General features: G+C 37.9%; 1 protein-coding gene and 1 long non-coding RNA gene across 6 annotated transcripts in view; one reads left to right on the top strand and one right to left on the bottom strand.

Moving 5' to 3' along the window:
- pter (phosphotriesterase related) overlaps positions 1 to 4,613 on the bottom strand; it is a 28,221-nt gene extending 23,608 nt beyond the window's left edge. Inside the window, exon 1 of one of the 2 annotated variants that reach the window (XM_062983793.1) lies at positions 4,438 to 4,613. In XM_062983793.1, coding sequence (XP_062839863.1) covers positions 4,438 to 4,602 — 165 coding nt within the window. In that variant the 5' untranslated portion in view covers positions 4,603 to 4,613. The remainder of the gene's footprint in view (positions 1 to 4,437) is intronic. The other variant, XM_003221956.4, reaches the window with a different exon arrangement.
- LOC103279107 (uncharacterized) overlaps positions 4,570 to 19,652 on the top strand; it is a 46,021-nt gene continuing 30,938 nt past the window's right edge. For 3 of the 4 annotated variants that reach the window (XR_010007105.1, XR_010007103.1, XR_001730405.2), the window contains exons 1-2: positions 4,581 to 4,762; positions 5,837 to 5,977. This is a non-coding gene — a long non-coding RNA (uncharacterized LOC103279107). Of the gene's footprint in view, positions 4,763 to 5,836; positions 5,978 to 7,534; positions 7,729 to 19,652 lie in introns of those variants that run through there. The other variant, XR_506560.3, reaches the window with a different exon arrangement.

Genomic DNA, 19,652 nt, shown 5'->3' with positions numbered 1-19,652 from the left:
CCTCTAATTATGACAACAGAAGTGATTGTGACAATGATGGCAGTATAAAGAACTTTGTGTCAGTTAAATCCTCGAATGAAGGGAAGGGCGTTAATAATGACAATTGACATTTATATAGTGGTTTTTAATACAACAAGCACAAAATACCTGACAGGAAAAGGCAATTATGCCCATTATAAGGTTTACTTCTCCAATCACTGAACATGTCCACTTAATATTTACAAAGGACAGGTTTTCAGCAGTCCTTTAGAATAGAAATTGAAAAGGATCAGACAGGTGGCTTCAGGAGAAAGAAATAAAGCAGACAAATAGAATTTTTATTTAGATCAACTGTGATTTCATTTATGAAGTATGCAATGAAATCCTTTCATATTAAAATGTGGTTCAACAAAACATTCTCCCCTAAGTCCAACTATTAACATCCACCAAATTAACAAAACTGTGGTATGTCACTTCCACTCCTTTAATGGGTCTAATCCAGTAAGGTTGAATTTAAACTTTTAACTAGTTTTTTTAGTGGCCTAATATATCCAATGGTACAATTAGAGATACTAATGTAGAGTACATTAGTCATCTCTACAAACAGAAAGTGCAAGCAACCTCCTCAAGTTGTATGTTTCATAACACAGGGAACTGCCCTCACTTTAAATGAATATATCAACTTTTCAGGCAAGTGAAAGTTCATATATTATTTAATCTTAGGATTGTCACTTATGCACCTATAAAACCTTGGAACAGCATATTTTAATTTGAACTGTTCCGCAAGCCCAGTATATTTTGATCTCGTATTCTTATGTTAGCATTTTGTTAGCAATTGTTCATTAAAGAAATAAAATTATGGATTTCTAGTTCCAATATAATGTTTTCCATAATGCTCTTCTAAGAAGAATTCTTCCTGGATTATTCATTTAATATTTTATCACTGTATATTGGTTTTATATGCCTAGGTGTCTCTATATGCATAAGTGACAACGGTAGATATTTAGTCTAGTCAGCTAATGTTATTCACAAGGACAGTATTCAATAAGGAAGTCAAAGCTGTAACTTTTCCATTTATCTAGCTCTCTACATCTCCAGCTCTTTTATTGAAACTGAATACGTACTAACTAGAATATAAGCATTTGGTCCTGATGCACAACTTGACATATGGGTATGTATTTATTTACCAAGTAATTAATAATGGCAAACAAGTATGTTCATCATGGCACTATTCATCTTCATATGCATGAGTCTGCTCATATTTTAGCCACAAGGTCCTGAATAGCATGACAATGCTTCTCTGTCTTTTAACATCACTACTTCCCAAGAAAAAAAAAGTGGTGATTTATTCTAGGCCAACCACAATAGAATAGAAAAAAACCTATTTATGAAATTGAATTACTTTATTTGAACAGTAGGGAATGAATTCTGACCCAGATGTCCAGTGAAGATCAGATCCTCTAGATAATCCTAAAGCATATGTACATATTAGGGCTGTGAGAAAAAGCAGAAATCCATTCTGTTTTAGTTTCAAATTTTGGGTGCCCCCCCCAAACAGATTTTGCCATTTTGCACACCCCTAGTACATATCCATTGACTGTGTCAAGACCGTATACTCAGCCCTCCACACTCACTAAAGTTAGGAGTAGAGGGCCCCTGTGAAAGTGAAAAATCACAAATAAGGAAATTGCTATTTTCTTACCTGAGAGAATCTAAGAATTCCTAGATCTTCCATTATGACTTTATGCTGGATGCTGATCATGGAATTGCACTGGAAGACCCAGGGCCCTTCCACACAGGCCTATATCCCAGAATATCAAGTCAGAAAATCTGCTTTGAACTGGGTTATCTGAGTCTACACTGCCATATATTCCAGTTCAAAGCAGATAATGTAGGATTTGTTCAGCTGTGTGGAAAGGGCCCTAGAGACTCCTAAAGAGGTGTTCACCATGGAGATCTCTAGGTCCTCCAGCATGAGTGGAGGAAATTGCCTATAGTTACACTAGATGACCTAGATAGTTCTAGAAATAACGTTTTTTTTAATCAAATCCGTGAATAATCAAATCCACAAAAGTCAAAACCAAAAATGTGGAGGGACAATTATATAGGAGCAACATACTGTTAACTATTCTAAAATTATCTAGCTGCACACCCATGTAATGATACTGCCATATGATAAATGGAGCTAAAAGTCAAGGCACCACATGTGAGCAGAAAAGAAATACTAACAGATCCCTCAGATGTCCAAGCTACTAAAGTCCAAGAATTATTTATCTAGATTTAAATCTACCAGAAAGGAGATTGCACAACCTGCTCGGGTAATATATTACATCACTGCCAAGTTTCATGCATAGTAAGCACATTTTCCCTACAGCACAAAAGACAAGGGGGAACACATTTCTGCATTCCCTGTAGTAATTTTCATAAGATTACAAGGACCCAAAGGCACTTAGTTCAAATCTTCACTCCATTTCACTTGGCATGATTATACACAATAAGAAAATCATGTAACATTGCATATTCAGTATAATGGAACCAAACTATATGATAACAGAAGAAAATATACAATTTAATGAAAGTATCAAAGTATGGTAAAGTGGTTTGAACACTGGATGAAGGCATTGGAGACCAGGATTTGAATCCCACAGGAGGATCTTGGGCAAATCACACACACTCTACCTCAAAGGAAATGAAAAGGTGCCACACACACCCCTTAGGATCATTACACGGGGAGGATATTGCTTTTATCTTATTTTATGGATTTTACTGATTGATGTTTTATGATGTTTTTATCTTTTTATGTATTTCTGTTTGATGGACTTTATATGCTGGTTTATATCCTGGTCCGCATTAAAGACCAAGGCGGTTTACAGCATACTAGCATATACATTCGTTTTTATAGGTTATTGTTTTACATATGTATATTGTTTTATATTGTGTTTTGTATAATGTTGTGAGCTGCTTTGGGTCTCGTTTAGGGAGCAAACCGGGATATAAATAAAGATTTATTTTAATTAATTATCCACATGCGTGGTTGAGAGATGGGTGCCTGTTTGATTTCTGATTGTTCAATGAATACCAGCTTTTTTCAGACATGAAATTGTTTCAAATATTGTGCATAAAAGTGCCTTCAGACGAAGTGTATAAGAGGAGCCTGAATACTCCGAAGACACCAGAAGCCATCTAATCTTGGAAGCTATGCAGGCCTAGCCTTAGTCAGTACTTAGATGGGCGACCTCTAGTTTATACTAGATGCCGGAAGCTATATTTCAGAGGAAAGAGCTGGCAAAACTCCTTCTTTTTGCCTAAGAAAGCCCTATGAAATTCAAGAAGTGGCCATACTGTTAGCTGTCTTGATGGGGGAAACCCCAGGACAGAAGAAATAATAATACTGTAATAATAAATCAACAGGATATTTGAAAGCATACATACACATATGTGCTTAAGGAGTACATTAGTGGTTCTCAACCTGTAAGTCCCCAGATGTTTCGGCCTTCAGCTCCCAGAAATCCTAACAGCTGTTAAACTGTGTTGTCGAAGGCTTTCATGGCCAGAATCACTGGGTTGTTGTGCATTTTCTGGGCTGTATGGCCATGTTCCAGAACATGGTAAACTGGCTGGGATTTTTGGGAGTTGTAGGCCAAAACACCTGGGGAACCACAGGTTGAGCACCACTGGAGTACATGAAACATAAATCAATTTCGTATGAAAAATTGGGTCTCCTTTTAAAACTCCTCACTTATATGTTTGCAAAAGTTGCAGAATTGGGGGTGGGAGTCCAAATTCCTAAATATTTCTGGTTATTTCTGGTTTACTCCACCTGATATGTATGTTTATATTGTAAGCCGCCCTGAGTCTCCTGATGGGCGAGAAGGGCGGGGTAGAAGTGATGTAATAAACAAATAAATAAATAAATAAATATTGTAAAGGGGTGAGTCTACACCAGGCATGGGCAAACTTCAGCCCTCCAGATGTTTTGGATTTCAACTCCCACAATTCCTAACTGTTAGGAATTGTGGGAGTTGAAGTCCAAACACCTGGAGGGCCGAAGTTTGCCCATGCCTGTTCTACACTGTCGAATTAAATGCAGTTTGACACCACTTTCACTGCCATGGCTCAAGGCTGCGGAATCGCTGTAGTTTTGCAAGGCCTTTAGCCTTCTCTGCCAAAGACCAAACTGCAGATTTCAGGATTCCCTAGCACTGATCCAAAGCAGGTAAAGTGGCGTCAAATTGCATTAATTCGAGAGTGTGGATGCGCCTAGAAGCCTACGATCGTTCGAAAATAAACTAACCCAAAGTATCCTGTATTGGCTGCGAGAAACTAATTTCAGAAAGCGGGCTGCTTGTTCCTCAGGGAGGGAAAAGACTGAAGAAACAAACGGCGAATTAGTTTAGGAAGCCTTAGAGAGTCCCCTCCCCCTCCACTGCCTTTCAGATCTCCTTCCCCGAGGCTCACCCTCCAGTGTTCCTTTCGCCGTGGCTTCTTCCTCTCCCAGACACGCGGAGTGGGCTTGGTATTCAAGGCCCCGCCGCCGTGTTTTCCTGAGCTCCGCCTCCCGCCTGGGCCGCCCCTGAGCCGGGCAAGCCATGCCCTTCTGGCCGTGGGGCGGAGGATAAGCATAAGCTCCCTCTCGGCTGAGCAGTGCAAGCCAAGTCCTGAGGCGGCTTAGTGACTGAAGGAAAAAGGCGCCAAAGGGAGACCTATAGACCTAGCTCAGGCCTGGGCAAACTTGGGCCCTCCAGGTGTTTTGGACTGCAACTCCCACAATTCTTACCAGCAGGTAGGCTTCTGGTCAAAGGAAATTTAGTATAATGCCAAGTTTTTAACTTTGTAGGTTTTTTTTAGACAGTATAACTGTATTCTGAATTCGCTTCTGACAAGATAAATAAATAAATCAACTTTACATGAATTAGTGCCAATAATATATAATATGCCCCACACATGGGCAAACTTCAACCCTCCAGGTGTTTTGGACTTCAACTTCCACAATTCCTAACAACCGGAATTGCGAGAGTTGAAGTCCAAAACACCTGGAGGGCCGAAGTTTCACCATGCCCGATATACCCTCTCTGTCACTGTGTCTCTCTTTATATATTAATCTACAGAGTGTCCCAAAAGTCACCATACATAAAAGTAATGGGAAATTGTAGCTAAATGTACCTTTATATTTGTCCTGTGTATGGAGACTTTTGGGAGACACTCTGAATATTCAGGGCAAATATGGCTGTGACTATGGGTGCATCTGCACTGTAGAATAGATGCAGTTTGACACCACTTTCACTACTATGGCTCAGTACTATAGGATCATGAGGGTTGTAGTTTTAAAAGGCCTTCCCTGCCAAAGAGTCCTGGTGTCTCAATATACAGTACTTCAAATCCCGGGATTCGATAGCACTGAGCCTTGGCAGTTAAAGGCTCTGTCAAAGTACATTCATTCCACTGTGTAGATGCACCCTTACCTCCTAATAAATAACACTTAGGATAGGTGCCTTAATATTGTCCGATCCTATTCCTGTACTCTTTGAAGCAAATCCAGTATAGTTCAATGGAGCTTACTCAACTACATTATCAGCCATAATGTATGAAGTCATATATCTCCCGTCATATATCCTTGCTCACGCATACATTTAGCAAGAGTCGTATTTAACAGATTTATTTTCAGATCGCATTTTAATAGTGCGTCATCCTGAAGGGCTTATTTGTCTTCTTTCTTTCACCCTCGTTTCACAGAGAAGACAATAGGCGCTCCCATTTCGCTTTTCGTGGAACATAAATGGAAGTCCCTCGTTTCAAAGGCTGCCATTTCACAACCACTTTGCTCAAATGTGTGCTTTTTTGTTTTTGATTTCCCTAGGATTCAACACGGGGGTGGAAGCACTGGGAGATACAGACCTACCTGTCAAAAATAATGGCTCTACTAGCTTGGTGTTGACAGTATGAGAGACTCTTTATGTGCTGCTCTTCCGTATTGAGCCGTAAGTGAGTGAAAAAAAAGGTATCAGAAGTTTATTTTTATACTGCTTCTCAGCTCAGTTGTTTCTAAAGCAGAGGGTCCACAACTCCACTACTATAGGCATCACTCCAAAATCCTTACGCAGTGATTATCTTTCTGTTCATTTCTCATTTTTCAAAGCAACCACATGTCTACCATATTAAATTAATTTCTGCCTTGCTAAATCCAGATAAACTCTGGGGCAGATTTCATGACAACAGAAAGCAGTTGCCCTTTCGCAAATATGTAATAAGATACTCTTTATTGATTGAGACTCGTAGGGTGCACCCACATCATAGAATTAATGCAGTCTGAGACCACTTTAATTCTTGTGGCTTAATGCTTTGAAATACTTTGGAGTCGTAGTTTTACAAGATCTCTGCCAAAGGCTGCCATATAATCCAGTTTCAAAATGCAGATGAACTGCATTAAACTGAATTATATAAGTCTATGACTGAATCTGGAGCCCACGATGGCACAGTGGGTTAAACCACTGAGTTGCTGAACTTGCTAACCAAAAGGTCGGCGGTTTGAATCTGGGGAGTGGAGTGAGCTCCCGCTGCTAGCCCCAGCTTCTGCCAACCTAGCAGTTTGAAAACATGCAATTGTGAGTAGATCAATAGGTACTGCTCTGTTGGGAAGCTAACAGCACTCCACGCAGTCATGCTGCCCACATGACCTTGGAGATGTCTACGGACAACCCTAACTCTTTGGCTTAGAAATGGAAATGAGCACCAACCCACAGAGTCGGACACGACTAAACTTAATGTCAGGGGGAAATCTTTACCTTTACCTATGGCTGAGGTTACATCCACTGGAATTGTATCAACTGTGGCATCTAAGATGCCCTAGCTAAGTAATCACTTCACTATGATATGCTCGTAAGTCTTTAATGTATCAAAAGAAGTGGTTTTCTAACCTGTACAAATGCTTTTGCTAGAATGTAATGAAGGCCAATTTTGCTTTCTAGAATTCTGGCAAATCATGAAACAGCATGAGATATGCAGAAAGAGAGATGGGACATTCCCTCTAATGTTTTTATGAAGCTTAATCAAAGAAAACTAAATTATTTATCTTAGAAGAAAATAAAGTGAAATGATACATACAAAACCTGGCATGGCTTACAGGAGCATCTGTAGAATTCAGAATAATTTCCTCCCATGTTTTTCATCTGTTAGCATTTCAAGATGATAGTGTCATTATTGTATTTAGGCTACAGTGCACATTTACTTGGATGTAAGCCCCTTCAAATTCATTGTCACTAACTTATTTTAAAACAATAAATATTTATTAAGCTAATAAATATCTCATGGGCCTTATTTTTGAGTAAACATCCTCCTAGGATTCAATTGCATAATGCACATTACTTTGGAGAAATGCATATATTAAAATACAAATGTTAACACAGTCAACTTCAAGTGTTAATGTAATGCAAACAGGAGGTTGTTACATATAACATCTTGCTTATGTGTTCTTATTTTTTAAAAAAATTGGGAATTTTCTACTCAAAAATGTGTTGGGGACTGCAAGTCCTAACTGGATTATTTTGTATGTTCACAGGTGTGTGTTCTGCCAAAAAAGGGCAGATCTATTTTCTTTTGACTGAAAACAATCCCCCATGTGGCTCTTGCATTGATTTATTGCCAGTTCGGTTCCCCTGGGCAAGGAAGATAGAAGGCAAATTTTTGTTTTAATTGTGATCCTCTTTTATTTTGCTTCTTGACTGAAGATAAATAAAATGTATTGCACTTTAAGGATGAGGCTGTATTATGCTATTCCACATATTAGATTACTGCAGTCAGGCAAACTGAACAAGGGAATAAGTGTCTGCAGAGAGGAAATGACAACTTACCATATATACTTATGTGTAAGTTGACCTCATATATAAGTCAAGAGCAGATTTCAAGGTGAAAAATGTGGATTTTGAAATTACCCGTGGATAACACAAGGTCATTCTGTAGAGAGAGAAAAACACCACTGCCAACTCAGGGGCCCAGCCATACCTGGCCACTGCCACGGTTATTTTTCTACCCAGGCATTAAAAAAGGTCAGAGACGGTGCCTTATCAGAGAGAATAATTGGTCCATCCTTTAAGTTCGCCTGGGAACTTTTCTAATAAAAGTTAAGGTACTCCCATTGACCCATGGATAAGTTGACAGGTTTTTTTGGCTTGATTTTTGACTGCACTTTCTAGACTTATATATGAGTGAACAGGATAATCAAAATGGGATTTAGTCCCTAGGGCCCATCTAACTGTTTGGAATAAAGTTTATAAGCAATGCAATGTATGATGCAGATATCCAAAGACTTTATTGCCTGACAGTAGCAGAATTATTATCGGCATGAGTACTCTTGTTATCTCATTTCTCTCCATTTGTATGATAGTGCCAATTTGCTGATCTATGTCCTGCAGATATACTTCCATATACCCACATAACCCAACACCATTGCACTTCCACTGTTCAGTTGTTTTTTAAAAAGCAATTCTGCAATTCCAACTATGGTTAAATTTTTAAAAATATTACTATAAAGTTTTTAAAGCATGGGAAGAGAGGAAAATCATGTCCCTGATATTCAGTGCTAGCATGCCAGCACAGAAGTGGAACAGACCCACTGCAGAAGGTGGGTGATAGGAACATGGTGAGATTAGCAGCTATTGGTGACGTTTTGCCCATCAGTTGTGGGGGACAGGTGAATTGTAGGAAAGAGGCAGACTGGCAACAGGATGCTTATAGTTCAGTGTCATTTTGTCTCTCCCATTCAATAAAGTCCCAAGCAGAAAACATGCTTTTTTCACTTCATATAGCAGTTTGCAGCCAATGAGGAGTGAGCTAGACAAAGCCAATTGGAAATGCTACAAGTTATATGATGGCCTATATAGGAGGATGCACTTGGTCAAAAACATATGAATGGCATAGATAGAAGTCAACAATGAATTTTCCATCTGAATTCAAGTGAAGAGCTGACAACATCAGTTCCATCCATGGTCTTGTTCTAGTATTAATTAAAACTCTTGCAAGGGACTACAGTAGAGTCTCACTTATCCAACATAAACGGGCAGGCAGAATGTTGGATAAGCGAATATGTTGGATAATAAGGAGGCATTAAGGAAAAGCCTTTAAAACATCAAACTAGGTTATGATTTTACAAATTAAGCACCAAAACATCATGTTATACAACAAATTTGACAGAAAAAGTAGTTCAATACGCAATAATGCTATGTAGTAATTACTGTATTTACTAATTTAGCACCAAAATATCACGATATATTTAAAACATTGACTACAAAAATGTGTTGGATAATCCAGAATGTTGGATAAGCGAGTGTTGGATAAGTGAGACTGTACTGTATTAAATGTTAATACTTTGCCATAGCCCTTCATTCAAATATCTTGGCTGCATACTACAATTCTCCTATGTTCTTATGATGAGTAACCAAAACAGGTTGAGAATTCCATATCTGGAATTCCAATATACTCCAAAAGCTGAAATTGGCCACATGCATGGCTGAGAGAGTGACACCTTTATTTTCTAATGGTTCAGTGTACACAGACTTTGTTTCATGCACAGAAATATTATATAACATGACCTTCAAGCTATGTATATAAGATGCATATACAACATGAATGAATGTCACGTTTAAACTTGGGTCCCATCTCCAAGAGATCTCATTATGTACACCTGTGTAGATGCAGGTATTCCAAAATCCAAAATAATCCAAAATTCAAAACACTTTTGATGCTAACCCTTTTGCAAAAGGGGAACTTGACCTGTACTTTCATTCAATTGCAGGCTTTATAGTTCAGTGAAGCCATTATTGTTGAATGACAACAAAACAAAACTATGTCACTCTGCCATAGAACAGCATATCCTCCTGAATTGTAGGAGATGCTAGAGGATATAGATTTAGAAACTTACTGTCCACAATTAAAACTAAAACAAAAAAGCCCTTAGAACTAATTGGTGTACACAGAGCTGAACAGAAAAGGGGAAAATAACAATTGGAAAACATGGGAAAAAATAGGGAGCCAGGTTAATGTAGTGCAAAGTAGACCGACCTGTTTCTAGTGAGTTAAAGCCTCTATAATCAGTAATATGAAAAGCAGGAGTTCCATCTAACTAAATAAAATGGAAATACATGATGAGACTTCTATCTCTTATCCCACAGAAAGCCCTATTATGCCAAAGTAAATTGTACCAAGTATCTTAAAGTGGTGCCTGTCTCTTCTAATTTTATTGACCTAGCGAGTGAAGAACCCCATATAATAGGGACTGTAGCATCTGATTAGGGATGCAACTGATACAAAAAATTGCAATTATCACACAAAGAGAGAAAAAGGTTATTATTTTGATATAGTGCTATAAGAAATGAATGAAAGAAACACGCATACATATGTACACTTCTGTTGATATTGGTGAAAAGTATGTCACTATTGTTTTTCCATTACACAAAGGTTTTGCAAGCTTGCCACTACATTTTAATGGAGTTCCTTTCAGAATGCCTTTGTCCATCTACAAACACTACTAGAATAAATTAGTTTGCTTTAGTGCACTCCTATGAAAGCATCTTTTCAATGGCTCTGAAAATAGAGTCACTTCCCTGGGTTTATTAGTTTATTATTGCTCTGCACAACTCAAGATCATTTCTTAGACTTAAAAAGAGGCTTGGTCTTTTTTCCTTTTTGCTGCTTTATATTGTGAATTTAGTTTTCATGAAAAGTGTCAGATTAACAGCCCCAGAGATTTAACTCTATTTATCTGCAACGCAGCTCTAGTACAACCAGTGGCAAGTCAGGATTTATCAGTCTGCTGTAGCATTTGCACATAATGTTGATGTGAACAAATGAACTGCCATAGTATGTCACATCAAAAATCCCACACAGCACCATTTTCTATATCCAATAATGGCCAGTAATGGATTCATCGTAAGAAGTGTTCAAGGAATCTTTATAGCACAACACCAGCATCATAGATGTTAAGACCACACTATGGTAGATGTATTAAGACAATTTCACCATAAAGTTACTTTTCTGGTCATGGGCCACTAAGGAAACTATCCACTTAAAATCCATATTCATCTTCTATTTTTTAAAATGTAATATACTGTATTTTTCCAATTCTAAGATGTCATCAATTTTAAGATGCACACGAATTTCAGTATCAACAACAGAATATAGATATATGGGTGGAAATGTGTCTTAGAATTGAAGAAATACAATAATATTCATCAAATTTCATCTGGAATCCTGTGTCCATTTCTGGGTACCACATTTCAAGGAGAATATTGGCAAGCTGGAAGGTGTCCAGAGGTGTCATCTTTAGGAAATTGCTGAGTCCTCCAATGTAACCCTGTGGTAACTTCTAAGGAAAGTATGCTATATAATCACCTGGATGACCAAGCAAATTCCTAGAGAGATTATTATTCTCCCCTGGAATAATAAAGTGAAACTCTGGTGTCATATGGGCTTTGCTGTAATTTCCATGGTCTACAATTTGACACTCAAAAACGTTAACAGGAATGCTATGATGTAGTGTCAAGCAGTAGCATTACACTCCTCTTTCTACCTAGTTAGAATACACTTTAACATGATCTGTCTGTATCCCCAACCAACAATGACATAACGAAACATCTAAGCCAGCCATATATGTGTTCTGGAAACACTGCACTGAATAATTCTACTTACTGGTTTGTACTTCCTTGGTCTTTCTTTTAAAGAAATGACAAGTTGAATACATTCCTCACCCCCAAAATGTCATTTTATTATACTGAATGCATTGTTTTATGTCCCCTTTGCTGCTTATAACTTTTACTGACAGTTACAGATCTCAGTAGTGCAATTTTAATGACATCATTCAGAAATGGAGCTTATACAAGTGTACAAGTTAACACAGGCATGTGAATTTTTCTTTTGGTGTCCACCAGTGCCCACATGCATGCATTTGAAATGCAGTGCCAGTCCATTCGTTATTCAAAGATTTCTCCACCATTGTCAAAGGAGTTCTAAACACTCTAATAAAATGTAAACTGAAATCACCTGCATCCATATGTTCTTTATTAATCGAGGGAACTAAAAGGAAAAGTGTTGGCCCTTTACATTTGCGTGTTTTACTTTTGTGGATTTGATTAATACATTCCCTCTAGAAATCTCTAGGTCTTCCAGCATGGTTCTATGATCAAATTCTCCCACTTCAAAGCCAATGAGTGATTCCTGACTGATTAGGACAAAAAGATGTAAAATCATGACATGGCCAGTTGCCACTCAGGGCAAAATATTAACAGAAGAAGTAATTTGATTCAAGCTACAGAACCTGAAAAATATTTGGATGGTTATTTCCAGAATCTACAACCAGGTAGTTTCAGGAAATTCTGGAATTTGGAGTTCAAAAAGGTAATTTCCCCAAACTCTATGTCATGTCTTTCACAGGGACCTAGTTTTGTTTGTGTCATCTTTAAAATGCAATGATGCTTTTTCTGTTGTTGGTGCTTGGTTAGTTTTAAGTTCCAGTTGGCTAGTTCATGTCTTGAATTTAGATCTAATTCTATTACTTTTTTTATATGTACACTGTGAAAATATGTTTACCCCAGGCTACACCTATTTGCATTTAAACTTCCCAAACTGGGGACATAGTATTTGCAAACCACTCCTTTGAAATATGACTGAGAAATATATTTGCACAGTACTATTATTATCAAGTCTATGCGTGAGCAACAGTTAGAAGGGAATACATAATTTTTCATTAGGCCAGGTAAATTTTCACCGTTACTTCTTTTTGTTGTTGTTTGAGAATAAAATTGTCATTGTCATCATTGTTGTCATCATTGTCATTGTCGTCATCATCATCATCAAGAGTAGGAATGGAAACTGATAAGCCAAATAGCTTTATTATCTCTGAGAAACATTTACTTTTAACTCATAATTTGTTTGCAGTTACAGTTGCAACCAATGAGTTCAGAAATGGGGAAATGTACTGAACAGGTAAAAACATATTTGAAATTCATGGGATTGCACCAACATTGGAGGCTAAAGATTGTAGTCAAATACCAGTTATACTTTTCTTCTAAACGTATATGTGTATGCGCAGGAACACACACATTCATTATCTTTTCCATACTTTCTCCAGGCTTTATTCTTCCTTCTTGGTGGTCATTCTTATCTATACATCCCATTTGCAGCTGTTCATTTCCAGGGACTCACACAGAACAGAACAAGAGAAGAATCCAATATCTCACTGAAAAAAATTAATTCATTCTGCTTCTTACATTTACCTTGGAATATGTGTGTGGGAGAAGTAAAATAGCCTGGGAAAATAGTTATAGAACAAGTATCAGGTGGAGGAAAGAAACTCACAGGATTTTCATGGCAAGATTTGTTCAGAGGGGGTTTGTCTCTGCCTACCTCTGAGGCTGAGAGTGTGTGACTTTACCGAAAGTCACCCAGTGGATTTTGATGGCTAACCCTGGACTCCAGAGTAATAATAGTTCAATGCTAAAACCACGTTGTGCTGGGTTTCTAATATGAAGATAGTCATGGATATATATTTAGATTCATAAAAATGCAGAGCTTGACCCAAGAGATTGAAATTCATTTTTGATCAGGTCTGATTGGGTTTCTGCCTTGAGAGCTTCTGTTATTTCTGTGAAAATATGCTTTACATTCAGATGAGCTAATTATTATTGTTCCCATGAATGCCCAGGCAATTAATAATGATTAATTACATAAGTTAAATGTCACCATCTATATTTGATTTCTGAAAGGATTTCTGATGGCAGCTTTGCTTGGAGAAGAGAGCCGTGCCTTTGGGAATATATATCAAATGAATACTTAATAGATTTAGGAAACAAGGTGTGTCAAAAGGCCAGGAAAGCAGAAAGGGCTCAAATGTTTATGGCCGAATTTCCGGGTAGCACTGGAGGCCCACATTTTCCCAGAATGCTTCTTCTTTTACAATTAGGTCAGTCATTTATCAATTATTTTCAAAAATGAAGCAGGATCTTAAAATGTGTATCTCACAGCCATTATGTTTTATCATTATTTGATTACCAGTTCTGCAAATAATGGCAGCATTTTAACCTGTATGCAGCTGTGACTAGCAAAATCGTATCATCATGAAGAATATATAATGAACCAGGCTAAATCAGGCAAAAGGCTAATCTCACCCAGCATTCTTATTACACAGTGTCCACTTGGTTTTCTACAGAAACTTTCAGTAGGGATATGAACATAAAAGCTTTCATTCACTTATGCTCCCAAAGAAGTACCATATGTACTCATGAATAGGCTGATGTTATTTATAAGCTGAAGTCAGGTTTTGGGGCCAAAATTAGGAATTTTGATATGATCTGTGAATAGGTTGGAGGCACCACAAAGGCCTTTACTACTCTACTCTGAGAAGAGGATGGTTTCATCCTGAAAAGAGTTAATAGTACAGTGTTTCCCCACTACTTCGTGGTTTGCTTTTCGCGCCCTTGCTGTTTTGCGTTTTTTTAATAAACACTAAAATAATAGTATAAATTATAAAATAATATTATAAATCCCTCTTTCTACTTCCTTCCTACAGAAAAGCCTAAGGAAGGAAGGAAGGAGAAGCTGAAGGGAGAGAAAAGGAGGCTGAAGCTTGAGAGGCGAGGAGGGAACAGAGATGCTACTTGCCAGTGAGGTTGTAAACAACACAAATATAGCATCTCTACTTCGCGGATTTTCACTTTTTGCAGGTTGTTTTGGAACGTAACCCCTGCAATAAGTGAGGGAACACTGTATACCTTTATTTTTATTAGAAGAGAGAGGCATCCCTTTCTCTGAGTCATTCACATGTTAATGGCAGGCTTAGATCTTTTGTGGATCTTTTGTGGATCTTCTGTGAAACCTTTGATTGTAAGCTATTTTGAATCCCATTAGGCAGGAAGGTGGAATGGATGGATGGATGGATGGATCAATCAATCGACATGTTGGTGAGCCATCATTCTGTAATGGTTTGATCACTAGACTACAGCTCTGGAAACCAGGGCTTGAATCTTCACTCACCCATGAAACCCACTAGATGACCTTGGTCAAATCTCATTCTGTCATCCTCAGAGGAAGGCAGTGGCACAGCTCTCCTGAACAAATCTTGCCAAGAAAACCCTGTGATAGGGTTGCCTTAGAGTTTCCTTAGGTTGGAAAGGACAAGACACCAAGAACCAAGATATGTTGGTGCTGGATGCAATTCTTTGAATGTAGTGGGATTAACATAAAAAGCATAGGATTAGACTGTGCGAGAACAGTTTCATTGTTATTCATTCACCACAAATGCAAATCAAATGTAAATTCTACATGGAATAGAGTCTGTATTCATTTTAAAAACAGCACTCTTTCACTCCCTATCCAGCAGCATAACAACTTTCAAGGCACACATAAACCTTCCTATTCATGGGCAAGGGAAATCTTATTGCATAGGACTTCAGTATTCCTGATGTTCATGCAATCAGAAGCACTGCCCCATGAGATGTATTCTGGCATGAGAAAATGCAGCAAAATTAAACATTCAAAGGGGTAGATTGGGACCACTTGAGAGCTCCAGTATATTTGGTCTATTCCGCTGCTATAAATCTTATCATTTTAGAAGAAGGAAGTGGTATGGATATTTCATTTTCAGGATCAGTTTTCTTGCCTTTGGAACCCATTCATTTTAGTATAATAAGCTACACATTTTTAAAAGGCACAACATACTGGCAGTTCAGGACTTTTAGCACATTAAAACTGATCAGAAATCAACAGCTATCTTTGAGTAAAAACTCAGACCAGCAGGGTTGTCAGAGAAAGTACCACCCAAGTGGTAATATGTTGGAATTTGCCATCATACAAGGCGCACTGAAGTTGTTAATTTATTCAAGAGCACAACGAGTCCAGGGGCTCATCTACACAAATATAAACCTTACTCACTGTGATTTGGATCACAGCTGTCCTCATGGCATTCCTGCACTCTTATAGATTCCATGGGGTAAACCAGATTAAGAAATGTGAGTGAGTGCTCTGGAGTTTCCTTGAAACTCCAGAACAACCCTGCAACATCAGGGCAGTGTGGACAACAGGAATTGGGTCCAATTGACCAAACCATTGTCCATACAGGGCATTTCAGCCACCCCCTTTTCTCTGCATTCATCAGCATGGCTTCTTCCTTCTCTCTAGTTGTGTAGACACCTCTACTGATGGCAGCATGGGGTGCCTAGGGTGGCCAAGAGCTCACATGGAGTTATACAGCCATCTCAGAGTATCAACAGTGACATGGACAGTAAGGTGACCATCCAATGGAGCTGATGAAGTTTCGAACAATGTAGACCAGCTGGGCTCTAAGGCCCCATCTACACTGCCATATAATCCAGTTTCTGAATCCAAATTATTTGCTTTAAACTGGATTATATGGCAGCATAGACTCATATAATACAATTGCTAAAAATGTGCTACTCTTTCATGTCAGCCCTTTTCCAAACCTACCATTTGAAGGAGCTGCCTTAAGCTCCATCTACAGTGCCATATAATGCAGTTTCAAACTGCATTATATGGCAGTGTATGTGGGACCTTACTCTAATGACCTTATTAGAGTAAAGCTGGACCTGACAGGGGCACAATACAACATGAGAGACCTGTACAAAAGGTTGATTCTTTTTCCTTCAAAAATGAGACTGTTCAAATCAAATGCGCCAAATTTAATAGGAAGTTGTCAGCAGCTGCACAAGTGGGAAATAAGTTTTCTATATTTATTTACCTTCAGCATGACATTCAAATGTGTACACATTACTCCAAGGCTTGTTACCATGACATTGCAACACAGACCTGTTTTTGTAATGTTTATTATTAACTTGAGATCAATCCTGACATAGGTACACATGAATTTTTAACAGCTACGTTGTAGCCTTTTCATCCCAGTAGACAAAACACATTTTGGTTTTCATATAGTTTTGTACAAATTACATCAGTCAGCTACATTTATTTCCTCCCCCTGCCTTGTCAGTAATTTATTTCCTGAAAAGTGATGTATGCATTTGAGCAATAGTATATAGTCAGTCTCAAAAGTGTTGATATTGAACTAGGGGCAATGTATTTGCCTTGAGGCTAAAACAGAGGACATGTGGTTTTTTCAAAGGAGCCCCAATCATGTGTCGTCATAGTAAGCACTGATCACAGAAAAAATTCCTTACCTTCCAACATTCTGAAATTTCCTATTCACATTGCTGGAGATAGTCTTAAGTATGTCAATATATCAGAAAATCTACAGTTCAGCAAAGAGCTGACCTGTATGTTTTGAGAACCTTATACAATATAGTTCTAAAGAAAGTAAGATCTGAAGTATCAAGGCAGATAATTGAATAGTAAAGTTAGGATGATCCATGCCATCATGCTTCCAATTTCTTTGTATGATTGTAAAAGTGAACATAGTGAAGAAAACTGATATGAGGAAAATCAATAATTTGAAATGCTGGAGAAAAGAACTATGGTTAACATAAACTGGTAAAAAAGATTAATCAATGGATCATGGGGCAAATCAAGCCTGAATTTTCTCTAAAAATGAAGGACCTCATCAGACGCAGCCACCCCACCCCTCATTTCTACACACTTGAAAAACATTTTAAAGACAGTGTCTGACAGAGCCCATTATACTAGGCAAAACTACTTCTACCATGGGACTCCATCTTAAAATGGGTTTAAACTGAATGAAAACAGATTTTTGGAGTCAGGGAGCAATTGTTTTGGGAGCTCCATGCAGAAATGGCTAAAGGTGATTTAGCCATTTCTTGGGGAGAAGGGCGGGGTAGAAATATCAGAAATAAATTATTTTAATATGGGATGGCACCTGTCAAATTCCCCCATTTTAGATTGTTGTAGTGACATTAAAGAATGTTAAAACTATCTTGATAGTTTTATGGTGATTTGAAAAAATATTTATTCTTCAGGAATTGAGCAATTTTGATATTTTATTTATTTATTTAGGGGGACTCAGGGCGGCTTACAAACTATGACAATAATTCAATGCCAGATTCAAACAATAACAATAACAGTAAAACACAATATTGTAAAACTGTAAAAACATATACATATTAGTTATAAATAATCTTTCACATAATTAAAACATATCAAAGATCTAGCACCAACTAACCTTTATAAACATTAAACCAATTGCCTTCGCCCTTCTTAACAGATTCCGTCATACTTATGGGTTGTATTACCATATATTACCAGTTTGCTGTAGCTTCTTTTTTAAAAGACCTAGATTTTGGATTTTTGCCATTGTGAGGTTTCCCCTTTCATAATTAGAAAAAAAAGAATGTGGAATACACTTACCCATGTGATCGCTCAGAAAGCAGAAGATTTCTGGAAAATGAAGAGAGTATATCATGTGTGATGACAGCAAATGGATTATGAATTTTTCTTAAAAAATGAAAAGACTTAAAACACTATGGTAAGAAGATGATTCCTTCCGCTTTATGTTCCTAATGGGATGAGGTCTTAAGCTGACTAAACTTTGGATACATCTTGAGAAAGCATGGCTCACTAGAAAAGATAATAATGCTTGGGTCTGCAAGACCTGAGCAGGGTTGTTGATAATCCAATCATGTACATGCATATTCTAAATCAGAGATAAGCAACAGACAAGGCTGCATGTTGTATGGGCCACAGCAGCATTGTAGCTCTATTACTGAACATATAGCAGCATGTGCTTAGCAGAAAACGCAAGTTGCAGGTGATTGACAGGGAGCTGAAGAAACCGACAGATGAAACAATTGTATAATTAGGTCTCGTCACTTACTGTAGAATGCCCTGCTGAAGTTTGATAGATATAGGCAAAGTGATGCTAATCATTCAGGATTGAAAGAACAGCTGGATTAGTTAGCTGTAATGAAGTAATGCTGACCAAAAGGGCAATGTGACTTGCGATTTGTTGAGTCTTCCACACCAACCTATCAGAGCCTGTAAGTGGCTCAAATTAAAAACAGTCCAGTAAGTGTGTTGCACCCCTAGGCTGCAGAGACACCTTAAAACCACACTGGAGCCACAGGCTATAAGCAATGCAAGCTGTTTATTGAAAATAATATGTAAGCATTAGCAAATCAAAGTTTTAAAGTCAAAACATGGTTTTAGTCCACAAGGTCCGAGGCACTTGAGAATTTTGAAGCAAGGGTCCATAGAAATCCAAACACAAGAATAAACTTCAATCAAGGTAATCAAAATTCGTCCAAGGAACAGGATCATGAACTGGAACAAAGAACTGGATCATGAACTGGAACGAAGAATAGGATCTTATTCAAATTGCAAAGCTTTAAAGGAACATGATTTGATAATCCAAAATATCTAGGAACAAGAACTGGAACAAAACTCAAGATACAAGGCTTACAGGAATTTGGCATGAAAGTCCAAAGAAAACATGAATCAAGAGTCCACGAAGCAGGATCAAACCTCTCGATGAGCAAAGTTACCACCTCTGAGCTCACTCTAAGAAGCAGTTCCTCTTAAAGCTAAAATCAAGACCTCTTTCCATGGGAAGTTTGCTCAAAACCCTTTCTCATGAGTAAACGTTTGCTCCTTCTCAAATCCTCCCTTTCTTGTCTCTGTTAACATATTGCTTTCTTTCTGTCAACCTCATTACTCTTATCAAGACTAGAATGCCCATCTGCCAAGGGATAACTCGACCTTGATTCTCCCAA

This window comes from Anolis carolinensis, chromosome 6, assembly GCF_035594765.1.
Source record: "Anolis carolinensis isolate JA03-04 chromosome 6, rAnoCar3.1.pri, whole genome shotgun sequence".
In the NCBI taxonomy this organism is placed as follows: domain Eukaryota; kingdom Metazoa; phylum Chordata; class Lepidosauria; order Squamata; family Dactyloidae; genus Anolis; species Anolis carolinensis.
The sequence above is the reverse complement of the archived record's forward strand: the minus strand, read 5'-3'. Positions and strand labels throughout refer to the sequence as shown.